The sequence below is a fragment of the Gymnogyps californianus genome, chromosome 5 (assembly GCF_018139145.2).
Source record: "Gymnogyps californianus isolate 813 chromosome 5, ASM1813914v2, whole genome shotgun sequence".
Classification (NCBI taxonomy): Eukaryota; Metazoa; Chordata; class Aves; order Accipitriformes; family Cathartidae; genus Gymnogyps; species Gymnogyps californianus.
In genome coordinates, this window is record NC_059475.1 from 66,114,268 (window position 1) to 66,130,721 (window position 16,454).

Sequence of the window (16,454 nt, forward strand, 5' to 3'; positions counted from 1 at the left end):
TGGGAAGATTTTGACAAAACAAAGCAGAAGAACAATTTCTCTATTTACTTTGAATTCTTAACTTTTTTTTAACTATGTTTTATTCTTGTTTTCCCATAGCAGCATTTACAACAGTACTGCAACACCAAAATAATTACTTTCTTTTTCGGTTGTTTTGGCGTAAGACCTGTAAATGTGAATATTATGTGCCAGTACTACGCATGTGTAGAAACTCAGCTACAGCCAGAGCATGCCGTTTTAGAAGCAGCAGCAAGATGCTCAAAACTTAACAAACGTTATCCTGGACATTTCTAAAACCTGGTCTAAGAAACTAATCGTTGCCATCTTTTTTGCTATTACGTTGATTTATTTTGGCATTGCCTCTTAAGTTCCAAGCTATAAAACTGACAATGTCAGTTGGAATGAAATGGAACTTTTCTTCTGAAGAGGTTGTTCTTATTCCTTATTACTCATGTAAAGCCATAATCCTCTATTTGTGACATCAAAACTGATTGCTGTGAAACTGATGCATTCACAAGCAGAAGACAACCATGATCAGGAAAGACATAGCAAGAATAGGTAATTTGAAAGCTCATTCTTGTTCCAGCATCCTCGTAAAAAAAATTAAAAAACCACCACCCCAAAAAGAACAAAAAACAAACAAAACCCACCCCAAACCCAACACCAAAATATGAAAAACAACATTCAAGCATTCTTTAAAATTCATACAGCGAGGTGATGAACATTTCCTAATCTTCAGGACTAGGATCTTCTCTGACAGTCCTTTCAACACAATGCTTTAATAAAATCAGCAAGAACCACAGTATACTACCTTGACTTTCACAAGCCTTTTCACTGTCTTAATCTTTGCCTCACAGAAGGCACCACGGTACTTGGCACTGACATCGGTTCCCACTGTCAGGTAGGCAGGCTCATCTGCTGCCTATTAAGAAACAAAAAATAAGAACAAAGTTGAGTTCTGGTTTAATTTTTCAGCTACATCATTATGCATTTAATGTTACATCTAAACCTTTAGACCTATTGACTTTTAAGTGATAAACAACGTCTGTACTTGGAATTGCAATCACACTGTTCTTTAAAAGGGGGAAAAAAAAAAAGAAACCAACAAACAAGTTACAGGAAGTTTTGTTTTACCAGTGATGTTTACACCCCCCCCCCCCCAATTTTGTCAGCATAATTACTCTCCCAGAAATATCTTTAAGGGTATTAAACTGATATTTGGAACATTTCCTTATAAAAAGGGTAAGAACATATAAGAGTGACTATTAATTCAAGTCATTCCTATACAGCATACAAAAGGAAAATATTTCAACTGCAAAAAGGCAGTATAAAATATAGTTGTACTTTTTTCAGCTATAAGCAATCTAATGACACAGATTATTTAAAACATTTGAGATTGCTATCATCCCAATACTTACAATTAAGTCTATAACATTCTATACATAGGATTTTTTTTCCTGCTAAAAGGAGACCTCTAGAGAAATTTGTTGTAATCTTTCAAACAGCTGTTAACTAGTATTTTTCTTTCCTGAAATGCCTTTATCAAAGCTTAATTACTTATGCATTTTAAGAGAGAGAAATATTTCTCATCATGTTTTCCTTAATCTGGACTTTATTACCCAACGTTTTACTTTATTGTGCTTGTAGCAACGGTAAACAAGGACAAAACTACCACGTTGAAAATGCCTATCAAGACAGGAAACCAGCACAGAATATAAAATAAATGGTTTTCTGTTGTGTTTTTTTTTTTTTTTAAAAACACATGTTATTATTTCTTCAACTCTGAAGGCAAAAAAAAGTTTTTCTCTCTTTTGTAAATTATACTGCAATTGTTAAGTCTTTGTACTGAAAAAACCGGCAACAGCTAAGGCGGGACAAAAGCTGCGGTTTTGCAAACTTGCAATAGCAGCTGCTGATACAGGAAGCATTTAAAGACAGTAGCCCAAAGGACAACAACTCAAAGACGCTGTGAATTTTCAGACTACTACTGCAAGACGATAAGAGCTTAAGCTCACCCACATCTCAGCTGGAGAGCAGAAACAGGATTTACAGCATGCACCGAAACCCCGGCCAGCATGATCCTACTGTTGCTCAGCCGAGACGTGCGATTAAAAATGAAATCGCCAGAGCAGCGAGCGAGGGGGGAAAGGAAGCCGTTCCTCGCTCCGGAGTTAGCCTACCTTCATCTTCAAAGGTTATTTGAGGGATTCCAGCTCAAAGACTTCTCCTCCCCGCGAGCACACGGGAAAACACTGCAAAACAAGAAGGGGGGGGGGGGAAGCGGCTGAAGGCTCACCCCTGCGAGCGTGGGTCTCCCCGTGAGGGGGCGGCCGGGCTGCGAGGGGAGCCCAGCGCGGGCGGGCGGGAGCCGCCGCCCGTCCCAGCCCCGCCGGGCCGCGGAGGGAGCGGGGCCGCGGCCGCCGCCCGCCGCTTCCCGCCCGGCGGCCCCTCGGTGTGTCACGTCGCCATTGCTCCCGCTCCCCGCCTCAGGGCGGACGGGCCGGGGCGCGCGTTCAACCCGCGAGGGAAACCCGCCGCCCCACACGGGCAGCTCCTCGCCGGGGGGGGCGGCGGCGCCCGCCGCCGCCTTCCCCGCCCCTCCCCGGCCCTCGCAACTTTCTGCGGCCCGCGGAGGGACGCGCCGCCGAGTCCCTCCTCCCCGCCCCCCTCACCCGCCGGCCGGGAGGACTTCTCGCTCCCGCCCCCCGGACACCCGCCGCGGCCGGCCGGCCGCCCGGGACGCCGCAGCCCCCGGCCCGGGGCACGGGGGGGGGGGGGGGGGGGGGGGGGGGTTGCAGCGGGGGCGGGCCGGCGCCGCGCGGCTGAGGGGGCTGAGGATGGAGGGCGGCGCGGGCGGGCGCTCCCCGCCGCCAAGCGCCGGGGCAGCCCCGGGGACGACGACGGGGGGGAGGCGGCCGGGGCGCTCGGAGGGGTCGCGGGGCGGAGTTCGGCGGGGAAGGGAGTCCTCGTCCCCGCTCCCTCACCGGGTGGAAGGGCGCGCTGGTGCGTGAGAGCGGGGGGGGGCGGGGGGGTGGGGGGGGGGGGGGGCAGGGAGCTCCCGGCGCCGCTCCGCGCCCCCTCCCCCGGGACGGCGGCGGAGTTGCGGCTGCCGAGGCGCCCGCCGCCCTCGCTGCCCTCCTACCTGGAAACTCAGAGCGAAGTGGGCAGCCCCGCGCTGCCCGGCCCGGCCCCGCCGCTCTCCCAGCGCCGCGGCCCCCTCCGAGACGACGACAGCCCCGCGAGCGGCGGCGGCTGAGCGCGGCCCCGCTCCACCCCCTCCAGCCCGGACTCGCACCGAATCACCAGCGACGAGCCCAATAACAAGCTGTTGAGCAGAATCTGTCCTGCTTGAACTCCCATTGGCCCCCTCGTGACGCCCCGGGGGCTCTGCCCCGCCCGGATTGGGCGCCGCGGACAGCACCCCCATTGGTCACAGGGCGGCCGGCAGAGGGCATTGGCCAGCCGTCGACGCAGGTAGCGCCACGGAGACTTTTGATTGGCGCTCCTTCGGAGCGCCAGCCGATTGGCGGAGGTTGAAGTGAAGTCAGCGTCCCCCTGCGGTTGATTGGTAGGAGCTGGATCCGGATGTAGCTCTAGGCGCGGTGATTGGCCACTACCGGGAGCCTGGGAGAGGAACGGCGAGATGTGATTGGTGCGGGCCGTCTCTTGGAGACGCGGTGGGGCGGGGACGAGAGGGAGGGAGGGGGACGGCGGGGGGCGGAGACGGCGTCCTGCGGCGGCGGCGGCCCGGGGCACGCACAGCGCATGCGCCGCGGTCAGCCTCCCGGCGCCATTTTGTGTGCGGCTCTTTCCCATTTTAGGCCGCAGGAGGAAGGGAGCGGGAGTGGTCGGCGCTTCTCTCGCGGGGGGAGGCGGGGGAGCTGCGGCAGCGGCGACGGGCTCGGCGGGAAGCCTCCTCCCGCGCTCCGAAGAGGCCGCGCCTCGTTTCTTCCCCGCGGCCCGCCTCCACCTCGGATGGTGGCGGCGGCGGCCGCGTCGCCCCCTCTCCCGCTCGGCGGCGATGGCGCAGGAGCGGGCCCGGCCGGACCCGGAAGTGAAGCGGCGGCCATGGAGGGGCGGCGGCGCCTCTGGCGGCGTGCGGCGGAACCGCTCGCCGGGAGGGCGCGGAGGAGTCGGTCGGCCGAGCGGCCCGGTGAGGCGCGGACCCGCCAGCGGGCGTCCCCCGCTGCTCTCCCCGCGGAGCCCGCCGGAATCGAGTGGCGGTGCTGAGGCGGCCCGCCCGCCGCGGTCGCTGCCGAGCGCCCCAGCAGAGACACCGCCGGGGGCTGCAGGTAGGGGCTGCAGGCGCCGCCCGTGCCGCTTTCCCCTCACGCCGGTCCCTCAGCCGGTGCGGGCGGGATGTGGGTGGCTGCACTTCCCTCGGAGGAAGGCGTTGCTCCGTCGCCATTAATCATCCCCCTGCTGCCCATGACGCATTTGGGGTGAAGGCCGGGGAGGGGGACGTGACCGTCTCTTGCTTCCCGGTCGCTTCTGCACATGGTGCTGGCGGTTGTGATGGCCGCCTGGCCTCCTGCCAGGCGGCTGAGGTCATCCCTTCACAGGAAGATGCAGCAAGGACAGGGGAACACTAGCGTTGACGGGGCTGAGTGCTTTTCGGGGGTGTGGGGGGGATTGTAGTCTTGTCCGGTCCTTCCGTACCTGTGATGGATGCTCTCTGAAGCTGCAGTTTTACAAGGCAGGATACCTGCACCTGTCAGAGGTCCTCTAAGAGAATTTGGTCTTACAGACTAGCTTTGTTACTACTAAATAGAAGTTACTAACTGAAGCCTATAATAAAATTATATTTTTAACATTAGTTTCACATTTTGACTTCTTATATAAAATTTGCTACATGGTTGACTGTAATGCAGATCCATTATTTTTCCACAAAGTAATGAGCATCTGTTTGACAGTGCTCGCTGTTAGCTACAAGACATACCTTAGGTTTATCTGAAGCAACAGTGGAGGGATCTGTCAATATAGTTAAGAGATCCATTGTGCTAATTTGACAGAAATGGCTTGTTAGTTTAGGTGTAGGTTCCATGTAAGTTCTGTTTTGAAGGTGGTTTTTGGTTTTGTGTCTTTTTTTTTTTTTAATTAAATCTGATGCTTTGGAAAGCACTAAGCAAAGGGATGATTCTCTAGGGAGTTTAATAAGCAGTGTTGTACAGTATAGATGAGGTCTGAAGGTTTAGTAAGGCATAATGCACACGAGGCATGTTTAGAATTGACTGTAGGAGATGTCTAACATGGGGGAAGGGTAGCTCTAGAGTTCTGGTGTTTGGATCTGGGTTGTAAATATAAAGGTGCTTGAGGATGTATACAAAATGTATAAAGGTTTGAGGCATTTGGTGCTGAGGGAACTTTGATTCTGTGCTGTAGTTCCACTTTATGCAGTGGATAAACAGAAGAGCAAGTTATTGTTTAGCATATATTAAATCTAACCCAAATGTTAGCAAAAATTCAGCAATTCACTTTGAATGTGAACTTCTGATCTTTCTGTGGAATGTATCGGCCAAATCATGACGTAGATTGTGAGCTTTTTTTGAGGCACGATTTGTATCTCTGTACTAAGTATAGTACCATTCAATAAATAAGTTTGTGACAAAACTAATCAGTCTTGTTTCTGATTTCTAGCAGAAAAATCCTGTCCACCTGGATATATCTGTTACAGCTGGCATGCTTAGGAAGTTCATGGCACATCACCTATCTAGCTATTGTGAGCGAAAGGACTCTCTTTCTATATAGCCAGTCAGCAGGAGAGGTGACTTGTTCTTTTATGGTATTCAAAGCACCTAAGAATGCCTAGCTAGGCAGCTCAACAAAGAGCATAAACATTTTCACACAACTTAGGGATGATGTCTAGTATAATGGAATGAAAAAGCCGTGCTTTTGGCAAGCCAGAGAAAGGGTCTAATTTTGGTTTAAAATAACTTTTCATTGGAGTTACGCCATGATATTCAAATTTTACGTCCTAAGTGTTTGTCAGTGTTAACTAGCCCTGAGACTTCAAGACAGCTTGGCTATACTGGATCCTTCCAGCTGTGCCCCATCCCCCAGTGCGATCCCTTATAGGGAAGCAGTTGAAATGAGTGGAAGAAATGAGCAGTAGACTTTTTTGTTGTGAGCCACTCTGTTAACTGTACAAAGATCACACTTCAGAAGCTCTAGAGTGAGACAATCATAGTAAGTCCTTTTAGTATCTAACCTCTCTGTAAATAGACATGCTGTAAGGTAGAAAAAAATTTAACATCATTGTTCAAAGCAGCAGTACTTGTAATTATGTGTACTTTGTTAGTACCAAAGGTCTTGTAGATGCACTACAGGAGATTCACCTGGGGAAATGCATTTTGGTCTTAGCTTGTGCAAATTAGCACAAGGCTTCTTAATTTAAAAACAGTTAACACAGAAGCATCAAGGCACTCTAAGCATGACACTGGTCTTTGGTCATAGGTAATTCTAGAGCTTAGGTGATGGCTGTAAGTAAATTAGAAAAAATAATGTACTTTAAAATGCCTTTGGTGTGTTAGTTGCAGAATATACAGAAATTTTGCCCAAAGTCTTCCATATATGTGGCACTTGATAGGAAAAGGCAAGTATAGACTTGTATCTTACAGTATTCTTTATAAGAATAGCAGAATAAGTAGCAGCCAAATAAAACTGTTGAACGTATCATGTGGCTTCCTTGAGAAGAGAGACAAAATAATGAGAGATTTCTGGGATAAGTAAGATGTTTTAATTCTGTTCAGTAGTCACCTATTGCTCTTGACATATTGCATTTAAACATACATAAAAGAACTCAGAATACACGTACAATCACAGCCAAAATATTCTAGAAATATTAAAAATATTGATTCTTGTTCTGCTGAGCTTCTTTGTATGTAATGAAATACTATGCTACTCTGTCAGACTTTGCAGATGTTCAGGAGACTTTTAGCTTCTATTTTTGTCTCAAGTGTTTAGTTCTCCTTTTCTTAAATGCTCTTCCCCTTGGTGTTTCTATTCTGTAAGTAAATAGGCAGCATTTTTCCAGTGGTGGTTGAGCAAGCATCTGCCTTGCGGTTCAGAACCTCTGTCTGTGTGGAACTGCTGTATTTCTGTACAAATGAAGGTCAGATATATGCTTCCCACAAAGCTTTATTATCTGAGTGATTGCGAACTGCTCAGACAAGAGTGTGGTAAGAAGTTGTGAACTACTTAGTGTGCAGGTATAAAGGAAAAAAATCCCGCCAAATGTGAAGCTGACAACAGAAAAGTTCAGTCAGAAATAGCTGGATTATAAAAATGAAAGGTCAAACCTTCTTTCCTAGTCATGGAGAAAATTGTTCTTTACTGTTAACTATCAGCAATAAGTTTATTATCATGTTTATTATCGTGTGTGTATGAGAGAGAGAAAACAAAAAACCCCCCACCCCAAAACACCTGGTAATGCTAAATGCTTACCTACGGTTTCCCCAGCTCTGGCACATTCCTGCCCCTATGTTCAGAAAAATGGATATTTAGTTATTCAAACATAACTCTGCATGCTGTTTTTCACATTTCCTTGTGAGTGTTGCTGCTGGAGAAGACAGAAAGTTTAGCAACCCTTAGGAAGCCTGAATTAGTTCATTATATCCACTGAAGTTTAGTAGTGGTTTCTTGAATCTGGTATGGGTATGTTCTGCAGCAGTGTAGTATCTCTTCTGGATATGAATAATCATGAAAATATTTATGAAATAGAGTACTCTGTCATAAATATTTGTGTGAGAAAAATCTCAGAGTTGGGTTTCCTGTCAGCTCTGCAGCTAACAGTAATGTTCACTTTGTAGTTGCTTTTTCCAGTAACACTAGTAAAATGATGTTACGTGCTCAGCTTGTCAGAGTAGCTCTTGTTAGTGGCTTTAGAGATCTCCAGGGAGAAGTAGTCCCATTTTTACTGAATAAACTATGTTCAGACTTTGTTGTGCTTTGTGGCTGCAGATCTTAACTACAATCCCATGTGTTACAAAATGTGTGCAGAAATCAGTGATGCATTACCTGATCTGTGTTATTAGCAGCCTAGCACCAAGAGAAGAGGTTTTAGTTCTCAACTGGTGTAACTGCTGCTTTCATCCTAGCCTGTTAGCTGTGTGGGGGTGTTTTGGCATGTATCATGCAATCTTTTAATTCCAAATGTAAAATGTTCCTTTTTTTCAAGATTGATATGGTAATCTTGTGTTTGGACAGAATAAGAGCTGTGTTGTAAGAAACTATTTTTATTCTTTCTGGTATGTAATTTCCTATTATGATAGCTAACATATTTGTATCAAATGTTAATGTTAGGTAATTTAGCAACTATGGAAGAAGGGTGCCCGTTGCCAGGGTTTACTTAAGATTGGATTCTAAAGCCAGTTTTTGCATGTTTTGTCATGTGCTATTAAATTATCTGAATATAGATGTTTAATTTCTCTTCTGTTGCCTAGCAAAGGGATGCAAGATACGGAATTTGATTACAAATCCACTTAATTTCTTGTATTACTTCTAAGGACTACACGTTCACATTGGTGACAGTAGTGAGGCTATTACAGCTACATTGGGGAAGTCATGCAGTGTTGCAAAACAATAGTGCACAGTACCACAGAGAAGCTGAAGATTCGTACAGAGCTTTAATTTAGATGTGGCAAAGGACTTCGGTTGTCATCATCTGCAATCAAGTGATCAGTCTGTCTTTCAAAACTTGAAGTAGATGCTTGAAGTCAAATGAGAATTCAGTTACTGTTCTGGGCAGTAATGTTACTTCACACGACTGCTGAAGGGGAGCATCCTTACATATTTTTCAGAAGAACAGTTTGTCTCTGAATGCCAGCAGAAAAGGCGAAGGATTAGATCTACCTGTCGTGAGTAACCAAACTTTCTGTTTCAGGCTTTATGAATAACTTTCTTTGTGACAGGCACGAGACAGTAGTTAGTATTAGAAATGTATCCTATACATGTATGCATATGGGCTATGTTAGCGCATTGGCCATTCCAGTATTGTAAACTTTAATTTTTAAAACTTTCTGTACTTTTTAACTGGCTTCCAAATTATCTCTACAGCATGCAGCTCTTTTTCCTGGCTTCCGAGCTGCAGATGTTATTACTGATGTAAACATTTTATCTGTGGAAGTTCTCATCTTTCAAGGTGAGAAGAGATGGTTTTTCTACAGGATTGGGGGAGTGGTTTTCTGTGTAAATATAGTCAGTCACCAGTCTACAGAGCAAATACAGTTTTAGTGTTCCTGAAATAAACTTAAGTTGAAAACATTTAAACTTGCATCTGAGTCTCTAAATAGTCTGTATTCTTCCTGACAGAGTCAAATCTTGTTTAAATACTACTGCTTGAGTAACCTTCCATCTAAATCAAACATACAGGGTAAAACTTGAATGCAAAACCTGTGTGTTACAGTTAAAAAATTATATATTTCATTGCTATGAAAACTAACAGGAGAAAAAGTCTTTAAAGTTTCAACATTTAAATGAGGTTGCATGTTGTATTTGAAGAATCTTACTGCAATCTTCTATTTCAGAAGCTTAACTTACTCAGAAGGTATTCCTCCCAAAATATTTAACTTCTGATAGCTACTTTGGAGCAGCAGTGTGGTCACTTTTTCAGCCTTTTGTGATACCAGACTGGGAGTAAATATATACTGAATAGGTGTCTCATGCTATCCATATCTAAGATGTTGATTGATGCCAACATTGGAGAGCTGAAATAGGCTGTTGTTTCACTTTGGCAAAGAGAATGAACTCTGGTTGGATTAATTTCTCAATACCTGTGTTAGTAAATTCAGGGTTTTCTTGTTTTTCAGAAGTAGTTTTGAGTGGTATGTCATGGCCAATCTGAAGTAAGACTCTTCCGCGCTTATGCTACCTGTTACTAGTTTGTATCTTGGAAGGCTTCCCCCCTGCCCCTGCGCCCCCCCCCCCCCAACTTCTTGCTGAAGAAGTAGCTGTGTTAAAAAGTATAAGAAGGAGATAAAGCTGTTAAGAGCTATGTTCTCGTTATACACAAGCTTTTTCAGACACTGGTAACTGGCTTGCTCAGTTTGGATTTTTACTAAAATACATCTTTCCATACTTTCGGTATTGATTCTTTTTTAAAAGTATTAATGCCCTCAGTCTTTTGAATTAAATGTTTTTAGCTTTAAGTAGCTGTTTTAGCTTTAAGTAGCTGCTGTTAGTGAGAATCTACAGTTCGGCCAGTGATTAAATTCTGAATTTTTTCCTACTTAGCTGCCTTTTTCAAAAGATACTTTTTACTTGTGTGTATTGTTCGGAGGATATTATTACAGGTAGCTAATTTCCAGGTGGCCAGGGAGTTAGCTGACCAGTCAACACTGTAATGCACACTTAACTTGTGAATTAATTGCAAGACTGTACTGTTTGCAGGAGGTTTGTACCTTCAGGAATATGCTTTCCCCTGCAGTGCTTCTGTGTAGTCTGTCACCCCATTAGTTACACCAGTACAGCTGTAAACAGAACCACTGAAATGAGCTGTGGTGTGTGACATCCAAAACTCTGAAAGAACAAAATACATGTCTTTTTGGAGAGTTTAATTATTCTGGATCAATGAAAGATCTTTTATTAGTGTGGGAGTGATCTCCTTGCAAGCAGCACAACGGGGGACAAACTGGTATGAGCATAGAAACATGGATTTGCCTGGGGGAAGTAGCTGCTTGTTAAACCAACTGACAGGAAACACATTAAGCTACATTTTGATTCCGCCTCCTAAAACAGTATTTCAGATTTGTTTCTATTCCTGAGGTATATAGAAAAGTATTTGGGAAAAATAGCCTCTCAAGTGGTGTGCTTTGCAGACTGTGAAAACACCTAGAATTAGAGTTGAAATTTAGCTTTATGTAAGCATTCTGTTAAAAGTCATCTAGCATTTCCTTTGCTGCTCTTGACACCTGTTAATGTAGTCTAATGTACTAAGTCTCTGTCCTTCCATGAAATAATGAAATCAGCAGATTTCCTGCTTTTAGAAAAGCCCTGCAAACAAGATAAATTTCACTTCAAAAAACTTAGGCATCACTTGGGTGGGTTTTTGGGTTTTGTGTGTGTGCGCATTTGGAATGTATCAGCTTCTGGGTGAGTTTACTATAATTGAACCTACTATTAATCCACTGAAATTGGAATCTTAACAAATGTATTTTGCATATGCAGACTATACATACACCAAATAGATATCTAACTTTATGCAGCAATAAAGCACCCCGTGTTCTTTCTAAACTCCTACTTGGCTTGTCTTACCAGGTCACCTAAAATAGTATTTTCAGTGGGTAGTTCTTACACTGTATTTAGGGGAGACTTCAGGGGATTTCAGTTTTTCCTGTATCTGATTATATGCATGTGTTTGGACTATAAACTATGTGATGCTGCTGCCTGCTTTAGTCTAGTTGCCCATTTTTGGCTGGTACAGCAACTTGTAAGAACCATTTTTAAACAACTGTTTCAGAGTCCTTTAATAGCAATGTACTGAAGATGAAAGAGGACTGCATGGTGGTTGCTTAGTCCATCTGGAAATAGGAGACTTGGTTTGAGCTTGGTTGTAGATCCCACGTTCTCAAATACTAGAATGTATTTACTGGACAAATAGTAAAGCTACACTCTTACCTCTTCTACCACCTGTTTTCTGCAACTCTGTATAATTGGACATAATAGGTAGCAAGATCTTCTATGATGGAAAGTTACAAGCAGTTGGTGTCTCAAAATAACTCTCAATTTTTAAGTAAAAGTAACTTCCTTGCTGCATGTAACTTGAAAAACTGGTGGGTGGAGGAAAAGCTAGTCCTCTTACAGGCATATGCAACTGAAGGAAGAAAATGAGGGGGAGAGAACAGTCTCCATACTGTATTTTTGGTGCTGTTACAGTCTCAAAATTGTCATGACAACTAATACTATTTTTCTCTTCAGAATCCTGAATCTGTGCGCTTTATTTTAAGGTCATGATTATCTTCCAACTGATAAATGCTTAAGATGCATCGTTGAATTCACTGTTTTGTGTTCCCTTCTAAGGTTACAGTTTTATCTTAAGGAAGAGACGTACAAAACAGCATATGTAGTTATTCCAAATCTCGTTCCTTAAGGGCGACTTGGACTATATAGCCAGATAGCATCCCAAACAGTGTTGTGTCTGTATGGACAGTCACACTTTCAGCATGTGGGGCTTTTAACCTCAGGCCATCAAGTGATTTTTGGTGATGAGAAGGAAGCAACAAATGCCCTGATGCTTGGCATACTTCAGATCTGCATGAGACAAATTCTGTTTGAAATGGTTCCTTTCTGCGAGTCAGCACCAAATACAGACTAGTAGTATTTCTTTTGGAGATAGCCTTATGGATATCTGCAACACAGGAAATTTTACATATGGGTTACTTCTATGAGCTGTTAGCAGCTCACAGAAGAACAGCTCAGTCTTGCCATAATTTCATCAGCAGTACTGGTCAGTTATAATGAAGATATTATCCAAACCAGTAATTTTTATGGCCATGTAAAAGTAGTACAAACAAGGAAAACTGATTATCCTGATGCAATAGCCTAAACTTGATTTTTGAACCCTGCAAGTCCAGTTGCCTATTTTAAAATCTGTCCTGGTGCAGCCATAGCGATATATGTAAGTAAACTAGATACTGGAGCCTATTTTTTTTAATTTGTCATCTGCAGTTCACCATCGTCCCCTTCTTAATTCTCTTTAACATGGCTTCTGTATGTGGACTTGCTGACTAAATAACAGGGAATGTGACATATCCAGTCCTATTAAATATCAGAGTAGTGACTCATCAGGTGCTGAGTAACAGTCAGTGGATGTATGAGACTTAAAGGGAGAGGAAGCATCTCACTGAACAGCCTACTCTTGTGTCATTGTTGGATCTATGTATTTCTAAAATACTCCTTGGTGGAGGGATGACTTTTAGAGATGAGGTGGTCTATATAGTCTTACCTTCTGGTGTTCTGTTAAAGCCTGTGCTTTGGGTCTGAAGCAACAGCGCATGCCATTAAAACTCTGAATGTAAAATGTTTCAGCATGGCAAGAACTGCAGTTATGCATTCCAAGTGGGTATTTGACTTTCTGCTCTATTATGTATTCCCATAAATGGCCAGAGTCTGGACTAAGTAGGTTACTTGTGGAGCCCAAAGCAAGAAGTGCTGCTTGGTATAGGCTAATTCTGCTTTTTCTGATATCTTCAGAACTGAAACTTCCCAGAGCTTTGGGCAGAAACAATCCAAATGAGACTGTTAAGAATCACCTCTTGCTCAAATCTCCAATTCAGAAACTTTTACCCTGCCCATTTGTTAGCTTTGCAATGCGTTTTCACATTTCAATGTTACACTGAATTGACTGTTTTCAAGCCAATTATAAAAAAGGGAAGGGGATCATTTTAGGGAAGGGGATCCAAGCCCTACTTTTATAGGAAAGCATGCTGCCTCTGCTGCTGAAGGCTGGTTCTGGGAGCCTTCAGAGGTCACTGTCACAGACTGCTGCTGCTAGGGCTATCATATTGGGCTTGCATGTGTTGCAAGCAGCTCTGAATTGAGTCAGCCAACTGGGCTGCCCTAGTCCCTTGGCATGTTATGAGACTCTCTGCTCTCAGAGTGAGCTTACTCAAAAGTACTAAGATTTAAGTAGGTGCATGTGACATTCTTTGTCTTGGGGAACCGTTCTTCTAGAGCTTCAACTCTGCAGACTTTGAGCATACATACTTTCTCCAGACATGCCCCACAGCTGATGCTACAGGAGACTGACTGGTGGAAGCTTTCAAATCTTTGTTTTGGCTACCTGATCAGTTGTTGGCCTCAAATCAAACTCTTCCTCCTAGATAGTGTTTAAGTCTGGAGGGTAAGGGAGTATCTACAATACAGCTAGATTTTTTTTTTTCCTGGTATTGTACTTAAAACAGAGCCTCTGCTAAAAATAAGGGTTTTTTTGCTGAGATTTAATATTCTTTTCTCTTGTTCTGTAACAGATCTAGTCCTCACTTAAATAATAATCTCAGATCCAGCTTGAGCCCTGCTGGAGCTTAGCTTTCACCAAGTGATTTGCCTTGGACAGCTCTACACATTCAGAAAAAAACCTGTGGTCTTCAACATTTAATCAAAGTTTAATGATGCTGTGCTGTCCCACTACATTTTTAAGTCTTTATGTGGTCAGTGTTGCCATGAGTAGCTATGTAAGCCACTTCCTTCTTTTTGGAACATTTCTTCTGCTGCTCAACTTCCACTGTTTGACACAGCAACAAGTAAATACTAATTCTCAGTATCAAAATTGGCTTATGAAGCATTCTTAAGTAACTAGCTTCAAATTAGTAAGTTACTTGTTAAATGCAATGTGGTTGTCTCATTGGCTATCCCAGTTGGAACTGCAATTAGGCTAAGGCTACAAGAACAGCTATAGCGGGGAGTTTGCAGTTGTTGTTCTGCTGAAATGAGAGTCCTTCTGGACTAGAAATCTATTCTAATGTTCCCTGGGCCTTACTGATAAAAAGGTAGCAATGCTTAATTTCAGATCAAATAGAAGCCTGCTAGCTTTCTGTTTCTATAGTTAAGGGAAATATCAATACTAAAATAGCTTATTCAATATTTTCCTGCTTTTTTTCTTCTTGACCCCCCCTCTCCTGAATAAATGCAAACATTTTTTCCCCACCTCTAGTGCTCACTTTTTTCCTCTTTCCCCATCTGCAGTCAATGGAAATGGAAGCAATAGATTTTTTTTTTTGCTTACCATAGATAAAGATCAGTTCTCATAAACAGGTTGAGCCTATATTCTGATAACTTATTTAATTTGGAAAAGAACCTGACAGTAAGTCACCTTGGTACTGTTTAACTAAATGTTGCCATGACAGGCAAGACTGCTGTGCCGCACTTGGTATGTACTACTATCCACTGCAAAACGCACATACTCTTGAATTGCATCTCATTGGACTTGACTTTACACCTTTCCACAACAAGCAAAAAAAATCAGAGCATGGTTCTTCAAAGGAGCTTTTTAGATAGCTACTTATTAGAGAACATGGCAACTTGGAAATTCTGAATAAGCATGTAGGTGGCTCTGTTCCTACCTATATCATTTCACATATTGTAGAACATCTTCCTTCCACTTTATCTTGTAAATATATATGACTGATCTTGCTCTTCTCACTTAACCCTGAAACCTAACTTGTGTAACTGTTGTTATACTTCCTGTCCCTAATTCTGAATGGCTGTCATTGAAAGGATTGGATGATGGCTTTTAACTTCCATTGAGCAGTTTGTCAGCAACACTTTAGGTAAATACAAAGTGAAGAGGATCAAGTAGTTCTGCTGTCATATACAGCAGTGAAAGATCAGCCCTCAGCTAATGCATAGAGTGCTGATGAGAGTTTCCTGACTGGCACTTGCTAATGACTCAAACAGCTGAATCAGCACTACAGTAGTAAATTCAGTTTGGAGAAATGCAACACAGAACTAAAGGCTGACTCAGTGTAACAGCTATACTATTGCCTCAGGAGGAGACACTGAAGGAGGCTGGCTGTCACACTCATGATTAATGTTGGCTCAGGCAGGCCTGATCAAGAGTTCCAGCAGCCTTTGAAAGCTGTGCTCAGCTGGAGAGGCAAGAGTTGAGGTAGCTTGACTCCAGCTAAGGCTTAAGCCTGAGACAGTCACCAAGTATCAAGACAGACCCATCTATCTCTATTGACTTTCCCTTGTCACAAAAAGGAAGTAGAACCTGTATCTTGTAATCCCATTAGAAAAGAGACTGTAGAAAGCCACGTGTTTTGGTTTTTTTTTTTTTCAAAAGAAAAAAACCTACAATAAAGCTGGAAGGGAAGGCTTTTGTTTTAAGGGCTGGTGATCATTAGTGTGTAGTACTAAAGCTGAGGAGTTTAATTCATCAGAAAAGTATGCATTTTAGATTAAGATGACCATTAGAATTTTAACTGCATGTACAAACAATACTTCAATTTTAACTGAGTTTTAAGGTGGTGAATAGAACAGTTTGTTACCTTGTCTTTCAAGACTTTGAAATTACTAGAATAGACAGTCTTTTTTCCTAGGAAGTGGGGAAAGAAAGCAGGAAAGCTTGTTTTCAACTCCTGGGAAGGTCAACAATTGATAAAGCTGATTCAGAAGTGATTTAAGAAACTAAACCTGAATGAAGCTGTTTAAAAATAGTTTAGCTCTTCAAGCATTAATTCCAGTTACATTGCTTAATAGATCTCACAGCTTTAGAACTTAACACAAGCACTATTTTAAATTGAATTAGTTTTTAATTTCTCCTACTCTTCAGATAAACCTAGGCTTAATACTTCAGATTAAAATTCCTTTTCCTGAACTCTTGCTTGTTATATATGCTGTCTGGAGTCATCAGCTGTGCACATCACCTTAACCTGTAACCAGCTGTTTTACAGTTAGGTATGTTCCCATCTCTTCTGCCAAGAAGAATCACAGACTGTGGCTATGAATGAACTGCAAAT

The 16,454-nt window shown here is 43.4% G+C and overlaps 1 protein-coding gene across 1 annotated transcript in view; it reads right to left on the minus strand.

Moving 5' to 3' along the window:
- ARID4A (AT-rich interaction domain 4A) overlaps nucleotides 1–3,186 on the minus strand; it is a 51,657-nt gene extending 48,471 nt beyond the window's left edge. The window contains exons 1-3 of the mRNA XM_050898518.1: nucleotides 3,143–3,186; nucleotides 2,181–2,252; nucleotides 812–922 (exon numbers count right to left, since the gene is read on the minus strand). Coding sequence (XP_050754475.1) covers nucleotides 812–922; nucleotides 2,181–2,186 — 117 coding nt within the window. The 5' untranslated portion in view covers nucleotides 2,187–2,252; nucleotides 3,143–3,186. The remainder of the gene's footprint in view (nucleotides 1–811; nucleotides 923–2,180; nucleotides 2,253–3,142) is intronic.
- Nucleotides 3,187–16,454: the final 13,268 nt, after the last annotated feature.